General features: G+C 38.7%; 1 protein-coding gene across 2 annotated transcripts in view; it reads left to right on the forward strand.

Annotated features, from left to right (window-relative positions):
• GRID2 (glutamate ionotropic receptor delta type subunit 2) overlaps positions 1 to 14,283 on the forward strand; it is a gene marked incomplete at its 5' end in the record, with an annotated part of 729,364 nt that overhangs the window by 616,229 nt on the left and 98,852 nt on the right. For both annotated transcript variants that reach the window (XM_080624929.1, XM_080624930.1), the window contains 2 exons: positions 2,000 to 2,138; positions 10,986 to 11,181. In XM_080624929.1, coding sequence (XP_080481055.1) covers positions 2,000 to 2,138; positions 10,986 to 11,181 — 335 coding nt within the window. The remainder of the gene's footprint in view (positions 1 to 1,999; positions 2,139 to 10,985; positions 11,182 to 14,283) is intronic.

A 14,283-nucleotide genomic window follows, 5' to 3' on the forward strand; every position in this document is an offset into this window, starting at 1 on the left:
AACCTTAGCAATGTATGGGAAAAGTGTGCTGTATGAACAGTAGGGGGATACTGTGGCTGAGGGATCTATGATGGCTTTCATGGTCACTTGTTGCAGATCATCCTAACTTGAAAACCAGAAAGCAGGTGTGTGACTTTCAGCAGTCCTCTCTTTTCTGACATTTCATTTCAATAAAAAAATGTGAGAACTAAATTTTACACATTAAGCTGAAACATGAAAATGCAAGGATGTGCAGGAGATCGTTGGCTTCTTCTCTATCACTCTATCCATCTCAGTTCAATATGAAGATTATCTGTAGGGATTGGCACCTGAAAGTTAAAAGGACCAACAGCCTTTTCAGATAAATTGATATAGCTGTCTTCTCTTTTAATTTTATTAAAATTTGTTTTTAAATTAAGTATTCCAAAGATATTGCAAAAACTATTGTAAAGTAGAAATATTCTTCTAAAGATAATTTAAAATTTATGTAGGAGTGAAAACCACATCTTCAGATGTTGACACTAATATTCATCTTTGAAAGTCTTTATATTGGAATAATATCTCCTGATCTGACCAATAAATTCTTATTTCAGAAAAATACATGGCATCTTGGGAATTAAATTTATTTCTAACTGAACAGGTCTAAAATAGATTCTGTCTTTGCAATTCTTAAAAGGCAAAGGGTTTCAATACTTATATATAAGAAACATAAATGGAGTCAATTATTATTTCACACATGGTACAACTCCACATCACTGAAGTAGGAAGAAAGCTTCAAATTTGTTTACTGTATGGTGATGCAGAGTTCACAATGCTTTGTTATAAGTAAGACAAACTTTGAACCAAACAGTAAGGTGATCCTTCATATTCAAGCATTGATTAAATATCTAGTTTGTGTATATAATTGAAATTTATTTGTACTTGGAATGAGAATAATTGTGATTTGTATTCCCTTTACACCCACTTGCTGGGGAAATGTGGAGGAGTATTTGCATAAGTGAAGATTCAGCACAGCATACTCAGATGATTGAATCTGCAACAAACTGCTTTTGCACAAATCCCAGATACTGTACCCTTGTAAGATTTTGCATCTGAGAAAGCTGCCTTAACAGTAATGACATCTTTTCAAATTGCTGAGTATAGGGTGAGAGGAAAAGGGTGAAGTTTTAAGCAGTTGACTGTGGGTCTTTGCTGCATTCACCTGTCCCCCACCTAGTTACTTGTAGCTGTGACAAAACTTACACTGCAGACAAAATGGATGTTTTTAGAACAATGAATTTTCCTTCATCTAAAAATCTGTCATTCGTATGTTTTCAACTGAAAGAGTTACTTCAAAACTCTGAACTAGTGTGTTTTGGGAGCAGCAATTTGAACAAAAAAATAATGCTTTTCATGGCTTGCTAAATTTGGCTCTGGTCACATAAGTGGTGGTGTGCAGCTCCTGGTAGGTTTAATTTTTTTTGCTAATTGCTGCTAATGTTTTGTTTAAATGGCAGTTGGATTTTTAAAGGAAAGCAACTATGGGAATACAAAACAATTTGGCATTCCTCAATACACATTATTAGTTTTTTGCATGTCCAAGTTCACTTGCAGCAAGTTGTACATGTACGCATATGCTTCTCATGAGCATATGCCTGCCTACAGAACTGTGAAAAGTAATTATGTTTCAATGGGGTTTTTTTAACTATATGTTCCTTAGAAATTCTTAATTAAAGTTTGTAGATAAAATCTCTGAGGAAAGAATGTTGTAAGAATTTACTTTTGCTGGTTTTGGTCTTAGATCTTGAAGTCTATTTCCATTACTGGACAGGACTGGCAGATGAATTGTGATTAACAGCACAATAGCAAAAGAAGTTAAAAACAGCTGACACTGTGGGCTTCCTTCAGTACTTTTCATTGCATAGAAAGTGTAGCTCCCTTTTGACCTTGAGGCCTAGTTCTCTAGAGCAATGCATGAGCAATGAGGATCTGGGTTTCTTTCTGCCAAACGAAAACTCTTGCTTTTCCTTCTTCCCCACAGGAGGAGAGGTTCCATACACAACCCTGGCAACCCGACTGATGATGGGAGCTTGGTGGCTTTTTGCTTTGATTGTCATCTCCTCTTACACAGCAAACCTAGCAGCTTTCCTCACCATCACACGCATTGAGAACTCCATCCAGTAAGTTGATAAAGAATGAACTGAAGGAAAGAAGGGTGAACATATGTATGCATGTAGAGGGGTATATATGTTCTACTTAAGTGTGAGAAAAGGAAGAAATTTTTATCATCCTGAGAAGTAGTTTGGAAGCTAAAAAAGATAACAATATGCCATAGACTGCCAGTCTCCCTGGAGACACTTTGTCTATGGGATCAGAATTGTTGGCCTCTGGCAGATACTCTTCTGTGGCACTTATACATACATATGCATACATATTTTGAAAGAAGCAGTTGGGTTTGGGATAACTGGTGTATCAGTTTTTGAAATGGGAAAGTTGCGTGCTGTGTGTTTTCAGGTTATGCTTTCCTTTGAAATGCTTTGAAAATATACCTAAACCATAATACTTGTGCACTGACACTTTAATGAGGAGGAGCCCAATGCTTCTTCAGTATATGGTGAATAGTCAGTCAAAGTTGAATTTGCCTTTTCTTGCCAAGGCAAAAATGTGTTAATAGCCACACACAATGAAAAATAACTTCTGGTCACTTTGCTCCTGTTCCCAAGGGCTTTCTTACTACATTAATGGATCATATTCTCTTTTTTCCATCTATTGGTTCTTTTGCTTCATGCCTCCCTAACGTGAATGTCCTTGTCTTCTCCTGTTCCTTTTATGGAGAACTGTTTTCCTGTCACTCCTTCTAGCCCTTTCTCCAGATCGTCTCATCTTTCTGTACCACAGGAACCTTTCTAGGTCTCCTACCCTTTCTCTCTCTACCCTTTTGTTCTCCAGTCTCCTCTCCTTCAGCAAGCTGCATGCTGACTTATCTTCATTCCCACTGCTGCGGTGACCTCCCCCACCCCTAAATCCTTTCTCCTGGGTAAAAGCAGAGATTATAAAATACAGTGAAACATTAGCTAATCAAGTACTTCAGGGGCTGGGCTGGCTAGTTCATAGAAGGTTTTTAATCTTGAGGCTACATGTCCATGAAAGTATGTGAAAGTGACAAGGTTAGCCTTTCCCATAAATCCTTCTTTGCAAAAATGGTAGAATGAATTTAAAGAAGAGAAGCATGGGATTTTGTACATGCAAAATAAATAATTATGATATATTCAGTCATTCAGTTTGTCCTTACAAATACGAGCTATGCCTCTGTATCCTCCTTTGAAATTATGTCCCTTCTAGTTTTGAAGTAGTCCAGGAAAATGTTCAAATTACTGTGATAAATGTCTGAGTTTTATTATCATGTGTACAAAAGAATAAAATATACCCAAACTATAATTTAATACATCTCAGTTTTTTCTTGAAGTTTATTATGATGTCACCAGAAAACGCTCAGTGGAATTCTGAGGTTATAATGTATAGTTGGGACTACATTGGTCTTTGTGCTATATTATTTATGGCAAAGTCACTGGAAATGTTTTATTCAGTAGAAAATGTTGCAGCTGGAAAGCTCCTGGAATGAAAGAACAAAGACATTTTTCAGCAGCGCTTTCAGCTCAAAAATAGAGTAATTAGATGTGTTAAGTATCCATTAGGGACTGAAGTTATCTAACTACAGTGGGAGTGTAAAACTTTAGTTTACAAAACTGCCAAAATTGGACCTCAAACCAGCACATAAGAGAGAGGCTGTTTGTTTACCATGCTGAATTACTGCAAACTGGGAAACATGAATACGCAATAAAGAAAAAGGCTGATGCCTTTTTTATTTTTTCTCTTTTTTTTAACAGATCAGATTGTACCTTGGGGAGTTTTGAAGGCCAGAATGGAAATGAGCTTAAGTAGTTAAGGCTTTACTGCATTACTAGCAGATTCTGCTTATAGTGCTATCCAGCCAGCTTCAGAGAAGTCAGAAAAATGAAAGAAATTTAAGTCAGTGGGTTTGCACACACGTAACAAGTAGTTAATAGGTTTTCATTTCCAATTTCTAGCTAGCATCAGATATTACAGTGTGTTGCTGAAGGCATGGTCCTTGTGATATCTTTTACAGAAGATAGGAGGATTCAAGCAGCCCACAGCATATTTCATTTCCATGAAACATTTTGGTAGTTACTGCATTTCAGCTTTTGGATGTGTAGCCAGAGCTCTTGCAGCTTGCTTTTCTTGACTAGTATGAATGCTGGGCCACTCATCCTAGTCAGTGTGTCGAGGTATCCAGAAGCCTGTTTTGAGAAGAAAAGCATAACAAGCTTTTGTTAGGCAGTGTGCTAGGGAGGACTAGTGAAATGCTTCCTTTCCCTATTAGTGTCTCCTAGTAGATCTTTGCTGTATAACCTCACTTGAAGTTGATGGCATTTGTTCTATGCTTTACCAATTAATTTGGATCAAATTGCTACAATTTCTAATGAACTTAGAGGAATATTAATCTCCTTTTGCAGACAAATTGCTGCTATTCATACCTTTGGGAGCTCAGCTTCCCATCTTCTGCCAACAGGCAGTGTCAGGAGTGGAGGCACTCAAGTCATTGGGTAGTTCCTAGATGCATCTTTTGCTCACACTTGCCCCGCATTGCAGATGACATTTAAATCAAGAGAGTCAGCATTTCCAATGCCAAAACATTGTGGCAGCAAAGCAAAGCATAACTTGTATGTTCCTTAAATCTTTAGATCACTGTCTCAAATGCAACATGAATGAATAGTAATTAAGAGTGGCTTTTCTTGGTAATTACCAGATAAATTTGGAGGTCTCGAGCTAGCTCCAGCATGACCTCAGCAGCAATCTGCCCTTCCAGGTAACTCCCTCAACTTTGTATACTGGGCATGACATGCTGTGATATGGAATACCCCTTTGGTTAGTTTGGATCAGGTGTTCTGTCTCTGCTTCCTCCCGGCTCCCTGTACACCTCTTCACTGGCAGAGCATGAGACTGAAAAGTCCTAGATCAGGGTAAGCAACAACTAAAACATCAGTGTGTTACCAGCATTATTCTCAGACGAAAGCCAAAACACAGCACTGTACCAGCTACTGGGAAGCAAATTAACTCCATCCCAGTTGAAACCAGGACACCATGATTCACTTGAAGCTAACATGACCCCAGGGTTCTAAAAAGCTCAATAAAACTGACAAGTTTTATGCAAGGATGGTTACACAAGAATGCAATAATTGGAGTAGAGATTTCCTTATGCAGAAAAGCAGAATGTTCTTAAACCTTTCCTTTAATGCAATTCACCCAGATCTTTAAACTGGCTAGCAAGCAGTATTACTAGATTTTGACACATCCATCACTGCCAACAGTCAAATTTCTTGACTTAGTATGCCCTGTTCCCTAGGCCTGGCTGTGAATTCATGTCCTAGAAGAAAATGGGGCTGGGGGGAGCATTGGAAAGCTTTATTTGAATTAGTCATAAATAAAGACTTCAGTGTAAGCCATGACATCAGTTATTTTCTCCTAAAATTTAGTGACTACTTCATGCAGACAGTTTTGTGCAACAGCCAAGGCTAACAACACAGCTAGCCTAAATCATTCTGTAATCCAGATCTACAGAGATACTTTGATGCCCAAGCCTCTGACCTCAGTGGTATTTAAACACTTAAAAAGGAATTTGGTTATTCGTATATGGAGCTGACCTTCTGTTTTTCTACATTTTCTGTGTACTTTTTAAATGCTTTTGGCTGACATATAAGAAAACATGTTACCAATTCTAAGCCTAGGATTTGAATTACAGAAGAGGGTGTGCTTTGGGGAAAGAAACATATGCAAATCCTAATAGGGGTTTTTTTCATTCGAGTTGAAAACAGAGATAATTTTTTAAATTACAAAGTCATTAATTTTTACTAAGCCAGAAAATGAAAGTGACCTGACAACTGCTGCGTGAATAAGGTGTAGAATACTAAACAAAATCAAAAAAGGCTGAAAAATACATGTATCTGTTAATAATTCATTCTCAATTGACTCAGTTCATCCTCAGAATAGCCCTTTATTGTAGTTAATCTGTATAGGATAGTATTAGTATCATCTCAGTTACTGCAATGAGAAAAAGACCAGACATAACATTTTTGCCCACAGTGCCTCATGACTGATAACCAAAAATCAGGTGGACTGTGACCTGACTGTTGCTTCCCTAGAAGTAGAATTTGTCTATAGATAAACTCAGATATTTTATTTTATAACAATTTTTTTCAACTATATCTTCTTTTTTTATTTTTAAACAATTTTTGTCATTAATTACCTTATTGCTTCAAAATTAGAAATTCAAAGAGATAAATGTTTTAAAACGTGGGATTACAATTCTCTTACTCATGTTAGATGTGTGCTTTATTTTGCGGGTGGTTACGCTGAGATCAGTAAAACTATCACAAAATTAAATTCCTATCCAGTGTGGATAACAGTATCAGAAATCGGGTATCAATGGATACCCCACAGGAATTAGCCAGCCTGACAAATACTTTATCCTTATTTTGAGATCTTGTATGGCAGCTGTCTAGTGAGACTGGGTGATCTGTGTCTCTACTAACTGTATTTGTCTGAGCAGAGAATGAGTTGTTTAATCCAGGAATCAAGGTACATCGAACAATGTGTAATCTACAAACCAGGCTGGAGGCAAAGTAGTTATAAAAATTCTTTCTGCTGGAAAGGAACCTCAATGTTTTAATAATTTTATTTAGTTCTGTCAAGGTTTGTAATTTCTCTTTGTTTTGTTGTACCTTGGCTGCAGGGTTGCGAATGTCATACCAGTAGTCTGCAGAGTTGCAGGTTATAAAAAACAGTTTCTGAAAGAGGTCATATATATTATGATCCCATTCGACGTATTTGTGTGAGAGGATAAGTCACTGATGTGATAGGTTGTTTCCATTTTTGCAGCTTGCCTGCATGTACACCTCGAAGGCTCCAAAACTTCTTTGTTGCTCCTCAGCATAGGGTCAGGTGAACCAAAACTTGGTTTTACTGCTGACAGTGTTTAGCACATCTGTAGAGTTTATACTCATGCTTGGCTTGTTCTTGTCCTCCTGCCATCATTTTCTCAGCACAGAGCAGCATCTGCAATTGTGAAAAGATGCAGAGCAGGGCAACTGAGATAAAACCTATGTTTTAGGGCAGCACACCAAACAGTGAAGAACTGCAGGGTAGTTAATGCCAGACTTGGCAGCTACAACATGCTTTCCTGAAGGCATTGACATAATTCTCCTCCTTGTTATTTCCTGGCTGGTGTCTTGCTTGCTTCTCAGACTGCTTATAATACGCTTCCCCTACCTGATTGTAGCACACTTTTGGACTAACAGCTCATGTCTTGTGTTGGTTTGCCTTTCTGAAAATAGCAAGGTTGTTTTTATAGCCACAAGATATACAGAGGAACTGTTTTCCTTTTGTGTTCTTTCTAACTGTACTGTTTTGTGGCAGCAGATACACGTCATTTCTATACCAGCTAGCAACAATATTTCCCAAAAAATATGTTGTTGCTTGTTATATTAGAAATTGTATGGCTTGTAAGGTAATGACTGCAATTTCACTAGGTGTTGTCACTAGAAATTGGAGGCTCAGTAAATACTTTTTGTAGACTTTTCTAACAGTTTGTATGACAAATAACACAGCAATTACAGGACATGACAGTATGCACCTTGTGACAGTTCATTGCACTTCTAAGCACTGCCAGGACATACAGAAGTGAATTGGCAGCAGCAGCACAGAACTGATGAGTATAGAATGTTGTATTTCGCTAGTGCATTTCATGAATGATGCTTTTGATAGATGATTTGCTGTCAATACAACAGTAATACACTTGCTTCTACACAACACTTTGCCTAATGGTGAAACAGAGAGAAATCCTCACAAGGCCCACCACTGTCTACTGGGGTGCCTTTCTACAGAGCTGCACCCCAGCCTGGGTTGTTGCAGGGGGTTACTTCTCCACAGAAGTACATGGCTTTGTATTTTGTATTTTGTCATTGCTGAATTTTACACTACTCCTGTCAGACCATTCCTCCAGCCTTTCTAGGTCCATCTGGACGATAGCCTGTTCTGGAGCAATCAGCTGGTCTCCCAACTCATGTCATCTGCCAACTTGACAACAGGGTAAGGTCATGTCTCAGGTTAGACTTCTGTGATACCTGTTACCAGCTTCCAGGTGAACTACCCTGTGAGCCTGATTATCCAACCAGGAATCTATCCATCTTGTTTCCTACCCAGCCAGACCTAATCACTTAATTTGGATACCTGAATATTATGGGAGACAGTATTGAAAGCCTTGCTAAAGTTAAGGTAAACTACAGCCATTTCTCTAGTCTTGTCCATAAACTAAGTCATTTTATTATTGAAGGCAACCAGATTGGTCAAGCACGACTTACCTTTGGTAAATCAATGCTGACTGCTCCCAATCAGCTGCTTCTCCTTCATGTGCTCAGAAATGCTGTCTTGAGAGGACTCACCCAGTGCTGTTGGATAGCCCACCTGAATTCCATGAATCATCTTTTTTATCTTTTTTTTAATATAGTCTGGACATTTCTTTTCTCCAGTGGTCAGGGATCTCCCCTGCTCTCCTTCACCTTTCAAAAACTGAAGCAAGAAGTCTTTTAAGGACATTGGCCAGCTCTTTCAGCACACTTTGATGCAGCCTGCCAGTTCCATGGACTTCTATGGGTCTAGTGCATCTCAACCATAGCTGTATCTGCTGTACCCCTCAACAGGTCCACACTTCCCTTGTTCAAGCTTTTAGTTCTGTGAAAGCTGGTCTTGTTACCCTTGAAGTCCCTCAAGAGCATCCACTCTGAGTATTTGCTTTCCTAATGCTATCAAGAGTTACCAGGGAGCATTTCTAAATTCTACCATTATAGCCAGTCCATACTTCTACTTTCTGTACATTGTTTGATAAGATGAAAGCCTTTTTTAAATTCTTGGGGTTTTCAGTACTTTCAAAGTCTAATAGGTGATTGAATTGCTTTTCCTGGAGAGACCTACCTGGTTGCTGTGTCTAGTTTTCAGGACTGATCTTTAAAATTGTATCAATCCTTATTTCAGTTTATTTACTAAATCTAAGTATAACTTCTTAGTAGTTTACTTTCAGTAATACCCCTGATTACAACTACATCCTTTCAAAACTATTTACTGCTTCCTTTTCACACACTGACTGTAATGAGGTTTCACAGTTTTGCTAACAGCTCATAGGTGTTTCAGAACTCATAGGTGTTTATCTGGACTTGATAATTTTTTTTTTTTACTTTTCAGTTACAGATTAGCCATAGTACGTACTCTCCTCATACCTTAGTCCACTGAAGCCTCACATTTTTCTTCCTAAAAAAAGGGCATGTCTCAGTCCTCTGGTACAATATCAGTATACTTGGTTTCAGGAAAAGTTTCATCTAGCAGCTTACCTTTGATGATCCCATATGTGTAGATTCTTTGAAGGTTCTCTGCTGCTTATGTTCTTGAAGAGGAATGCCATATTGTTGGAGAAAGAGGAGAGGACTGTGGGGGGTTTAATACCATTAGCTATTTACTCTTCAAAATTTAATTTATCCCTTCCTTATATTTGCTATATGTTATCTGCTTAGACTTTAGCTCTTGCTCAGTGTTCTTCTAAGCCCACGTCTGAATTTTAAAGGATTTCTTTCTGACTCAACTAACCTCTAAACCCTTGCCGTTGAGCTCTATTGATTTCTTCTGTTCCTGCTTTCTGTTGTGTTCAGAGGCATACATATCCTTTGAGATTCGATTACCATTTTCTTCAGTGCCATCCCTGGAACATCTAAGAATTCCTCCCCCACCCCACCCCCATAGGGCCATTTTCACTAGCCTCTATATTTACACATTTCAGGAACACAACTTGGAATTTGATGAGTTTTCTGCATTTGTGCTTGCACTTTCTGTGGATGCAGTGAGCTTTTACAATTTGCTATTGCCTACTTCAACACAACATTCAGCCCCTTGATTTGTCCTTTGGTGTCATCCACTACATTTAAGCAGTTTATATGAAGTTAATTTGTGCCAGGAAAACTGTAATGTATTTTAGGCATAGATGTTTTCAAGTAGTTATTTTGAAACTTTAATGAATGTCATTAAAGAACCAAAGGTACTGGAGAGCAATTCTATAGGACAGGAAAACAAAGGCCAAGAGGTAAAAACATTTTAAAGGGTTCTAAAATGCATTTTTAAGTCCAAAGCAGGATTGACAAAACCATATTTGGGATGCTGTAGTAACTCCTAAACCTATTAAATTTTCTTACTTATAGGGAATGCATAAGACCAGATAATATGTAAAGTAGAACAAACCTACTGGTCTAAATAACATGTACTGTGATGAGAGGGCAGCTCACGAAACCACAACAGAAATCTTCCTGTTGCTGAAAATAGTGTAGGATGTGACCTGTGTGGTGGGTGCACAGTTCAGTGCAGGAATACCACAAAAAAGCTGCCCTTCATTGTGTAACCCAGTAGCACTTAGAAGTACTCAGAGCCAGGTGCTTTGTGCTAGATTTGGTGAGTTCTGGTGCTGATACTCCTCCCAGCAGCCGGATGTGTGGTGGTACTGCAGGCTCATAAGGGGTTACTCAATTCCTGCTGAACTTGCTGTGTATGGCTGGAGGAACTGCAATGCTCCCTCCTCTCATTTGCCCTTACTCAAATGAGCTTGGCATTTGACAAGATCCTCTTACTCCTTCTGTTGTTCTCTTTCCATCCATTTTCACTTTTTCCAGCCCTTCCTTTCACCTCATATTTCTCCGTGTGTCTTAAACCATACAATTTTTCAGCCTCACTTTGTCTTTTAAGACAAAAAGAAAAAAAAAAAAAAAAAAAGGAAAAAACCCCAAACCACCAAACAAAAGAAACTGGCTTGACATCTGTCTTCCAATGTATTGCCCTTTGCTTGCCTGCAGCTCCTCCCTCTTGAAAATGTGGCTTCAAGTCCCCTGTGTCTCTTTTCTTCACCCACAATTAAGGTCTCTCCAGGATCTCTCAAGGCAGACGGATATTCCTTATGGCACTGTGTTGGACTCCGCAGTCTATGAGCACGTCCGAGTGAAAGGGATGAATCCTTTTGAGAGGGACAGCATGTATTCCCAAATGTGGCGGATGATTAACAGAAGTAATGGTTCAGAGAACAATGTCTTGGAGTCGACTGCAGGTATCCAAAAGGTACTGGTATGACTTATTGCTGTCTTCTCATTGGAGATGGTCTGCTTTAACACCACATTTGCTTAGTTGTTGCTTTTAACTATAAGGGGTGCATTTACACCCAGATAATGATTATGCCTGGTACCAATTTCTGCAAGCCGATTGCATCAGCACAGAGAACTGTGACTTCTCAGTATGTAGTTGCTTTCAACAAGATTTTTGAATGTAAGTACCTGGACTGTTTGCTCTGAAAAGAATTTATAGGTATGAGAGATGAATGCATTTGTCAGAATGCAGAATTGGAATAGGATCACTGGACTATAACCCCAGAAGTTATGTGGCAATGTACTGTACAAAGCTTAAAGCACTTTTAATGCAAGACATTAACTTTTTTTGTAGACTCCTGGCACTGAAAATCTTGGCTTTCAGTTGTAGCACTGAGTCAATGTACGTTTTGAGAGAGGCAGGCAAAAAAAGATGATCTGGCTTTAAAGAACAGGCTCACAGCTACCCTCTGTAGTTACCCTCTGAGAGCCAGAGACAATCTGTGTAGGCACATTTGTGAATGCAATAGTTCCCTCCCAGTGTTTTGGTTGACAGCTACAGCTTTTATAAGAACACTAGTCCATGAAAGGGTTCAGTATGAAAGTGAATATGGGTTTATGAGTGACTGTATACAAACTTTTTCCCTACTGTTGTATTTTCACAGAGAGAGTTTTAAATAAAATCTGAGCAATATCATATTTTATAGATCTTAAACTTCAATATTTGAAGGTTGATTAGGGCAAATATCCATGAAGTCATGTGTTCACTTGTTTCTGAAAATCCAGACAAACACTGCCTTTTGTCTCCACCAATATCCATTTGCCGGGAAAACCTGTAATTTCTGATGTTTTCATATTGGATATGAACATATGAGAGAAAAGAGTATCTTAAAAAGAATGATTAAATCATTGGTAGTCTCTTGATAATAAAAGAACTACAAAATAACAAAGTTTTTTTAAGTCTTAAAAATCACTAATCCACTCTCTGTATAACTGAGATCATATTTTCTCCTCTGAAGGACTAAACAGCATGAAGGAAGAGGCAAGAGAGGCCTTGGGGAACCGTACCTTTGAAACCCCTTTAGATAAAGTCATAAGCTGAAAAAGCAAGGGGAAAAAAAGACAGTTTGAAGATTTATGGGCTAGAGGAAATTGCTTTTTTTGAGAAAATATATTTTAGCTCAGTTTGGAAGAGGCTGATAAAGCTGGGGTTTGCCTTTTGTATATATATAAAAAAAAAGCTGGCCTCTTTCTGGTTTGCCTCCCCAAGTTATACTCGGGGTTTCAGAAGAATAAAAAAACAGATCATGTCAAACACACCAATGTTGACTAATGCCTTTTAGCTGAAAATTCAGCCAGTGTATCATGGTGGCAGATAATTGCAGATTACAGTCTTTAACTTCTCACTCCTAGAAACATGACAGTTGCTGTCCTAGAGCCTACAGTACCAGAAATATCTGAGTTATTTAATTTCCCATGCCTCTGCTTCCCAAGAATAAGCACTTGGAGATGATAGTGTTGAAAAGCCAAGCTGCAGCCTGTGAGCAAACCACCCACCCTTCAATTTTAAAATATCAGAGGGCTCAGGCCTGATTCTAATGAACATATATATCTACCTCTGTGTGCACTTTCCTCCCATTCTTTCACCTTAAAGGAAGAAACGACAGAAAAGGATTATTTGTCACTTGCTGTTCAAACGGAAGCTCTTGGGAGATCACATGTGGCCTGATAGGGAAGAAAGCTGGATGAAGAATGTGATGTTAAAAGCTATTGTTAGGCAAGAAAAAATAATATTTAAAAAGGTATCTGCTAAAAGGCAGAGATTATAATCTCTAACATGCTTCAGAAAAAATGAAAACATTTCAGAGGAAAGAATTCATGGATCCCTTTAGCTTATTTATGTACTTCGTAATGTTCTTCAGGGTCTTGAATGAATTTAACTGGCCACATCAGAGTTATTAACCAGATTATAACACTGGACAAGCTGAGCCAACAGGTTTCCCTCCGTACTTTGTTTTGTTTCTACCTTTAATCAGCACTAAAGCATGACTGAACAGCAGTTAATTCAAGTTCTCTGAGGCCATTACCTTGGAGTTCCTAGAGTGCCAAGTGAGGGCTTAGACTTAAGTGCTTCCAAATGGGTCTGTGGAAAGGGATTTCCACTAGGCTGTCTAATAACCGTGAAGGGATTGTGATAGGAGGGACTGCTATGGGAGAGAGGTGTGCAGAAAGGAAGTTATGGATGCAGTGGCCATGCTTTTCTTTAACAACAGTCGCTGCTGCACCCTCTCTGATGTTAAATGGGGCTTTTAACTACACATCACAGAAGAGGCTTTGCCAAATGTCTTGAAAGTTCTTCAGTTTTTTTTTATTTTATTCCACAAATTACAGTGGTACTCCTTTTACTTTAAGGAACGTAGCAGTTTAATAGCAATGTATGTATAAACAAGAGGAAGGGGAGCGGGATCAACTGCTGATTTACTCATTGCATCATCCCGCTCACTCAGCAGGACTGCGTGATCTCTGGTCCAATGACTGCATGGGGAATAGCACCTGTGTGAGTGAAAATACAGTACAGCCAAATGACAGCAATTGCGTAGTCCCATTTTGCATCAGGCAATCTACTGCTTTGACCTGCTTTTCCTGGCAGGAGGGCAGGGTGGGCAAGAGAAATAAGATAGGAAGATCGTTTCATTGTACGTTTTCAAGTTTTGATATTTATTGGTCCTGTTCTTCTCATAAATCAGCTGCATGCATACATGTGTGTGCTCCTATTCCATCCGTAGTGAACAGCTGTATACACCATCAGGTCTGGTTAGAGAGCAGCTGGGTGGATTTACACTGAAGAGAGGGCAGAGATACGTTAAACAGGAGATAGCCTGAAAAGTGCAGGCACTTTAGATATTTTCTGCCACTTATTGTCTCTTTCTTTCTCAAAAGGCAACAAAACGTAGTTGAAGATCTGAATTGAAAGTAGGAAGGCATTTAGTTGTTTTCCTGCTCAGCCAAACCAAACCGGATGAGGAGGGTAGATGTATTCCTATATATGCTTGGATTAGTCTGAAGAATATTCACTTTT

This window comes from Psittacula echo (genome assembly GCF_963264785.1).
Source record: "Psittacula echo genome assembly, chromosome: 1".
NCBI classification, from domain to species: Eukaryota; Metazoa; Chordata; class Aves; order Psittaciformes; family Psittacidae; genus Psittacula; species Psittacula echo.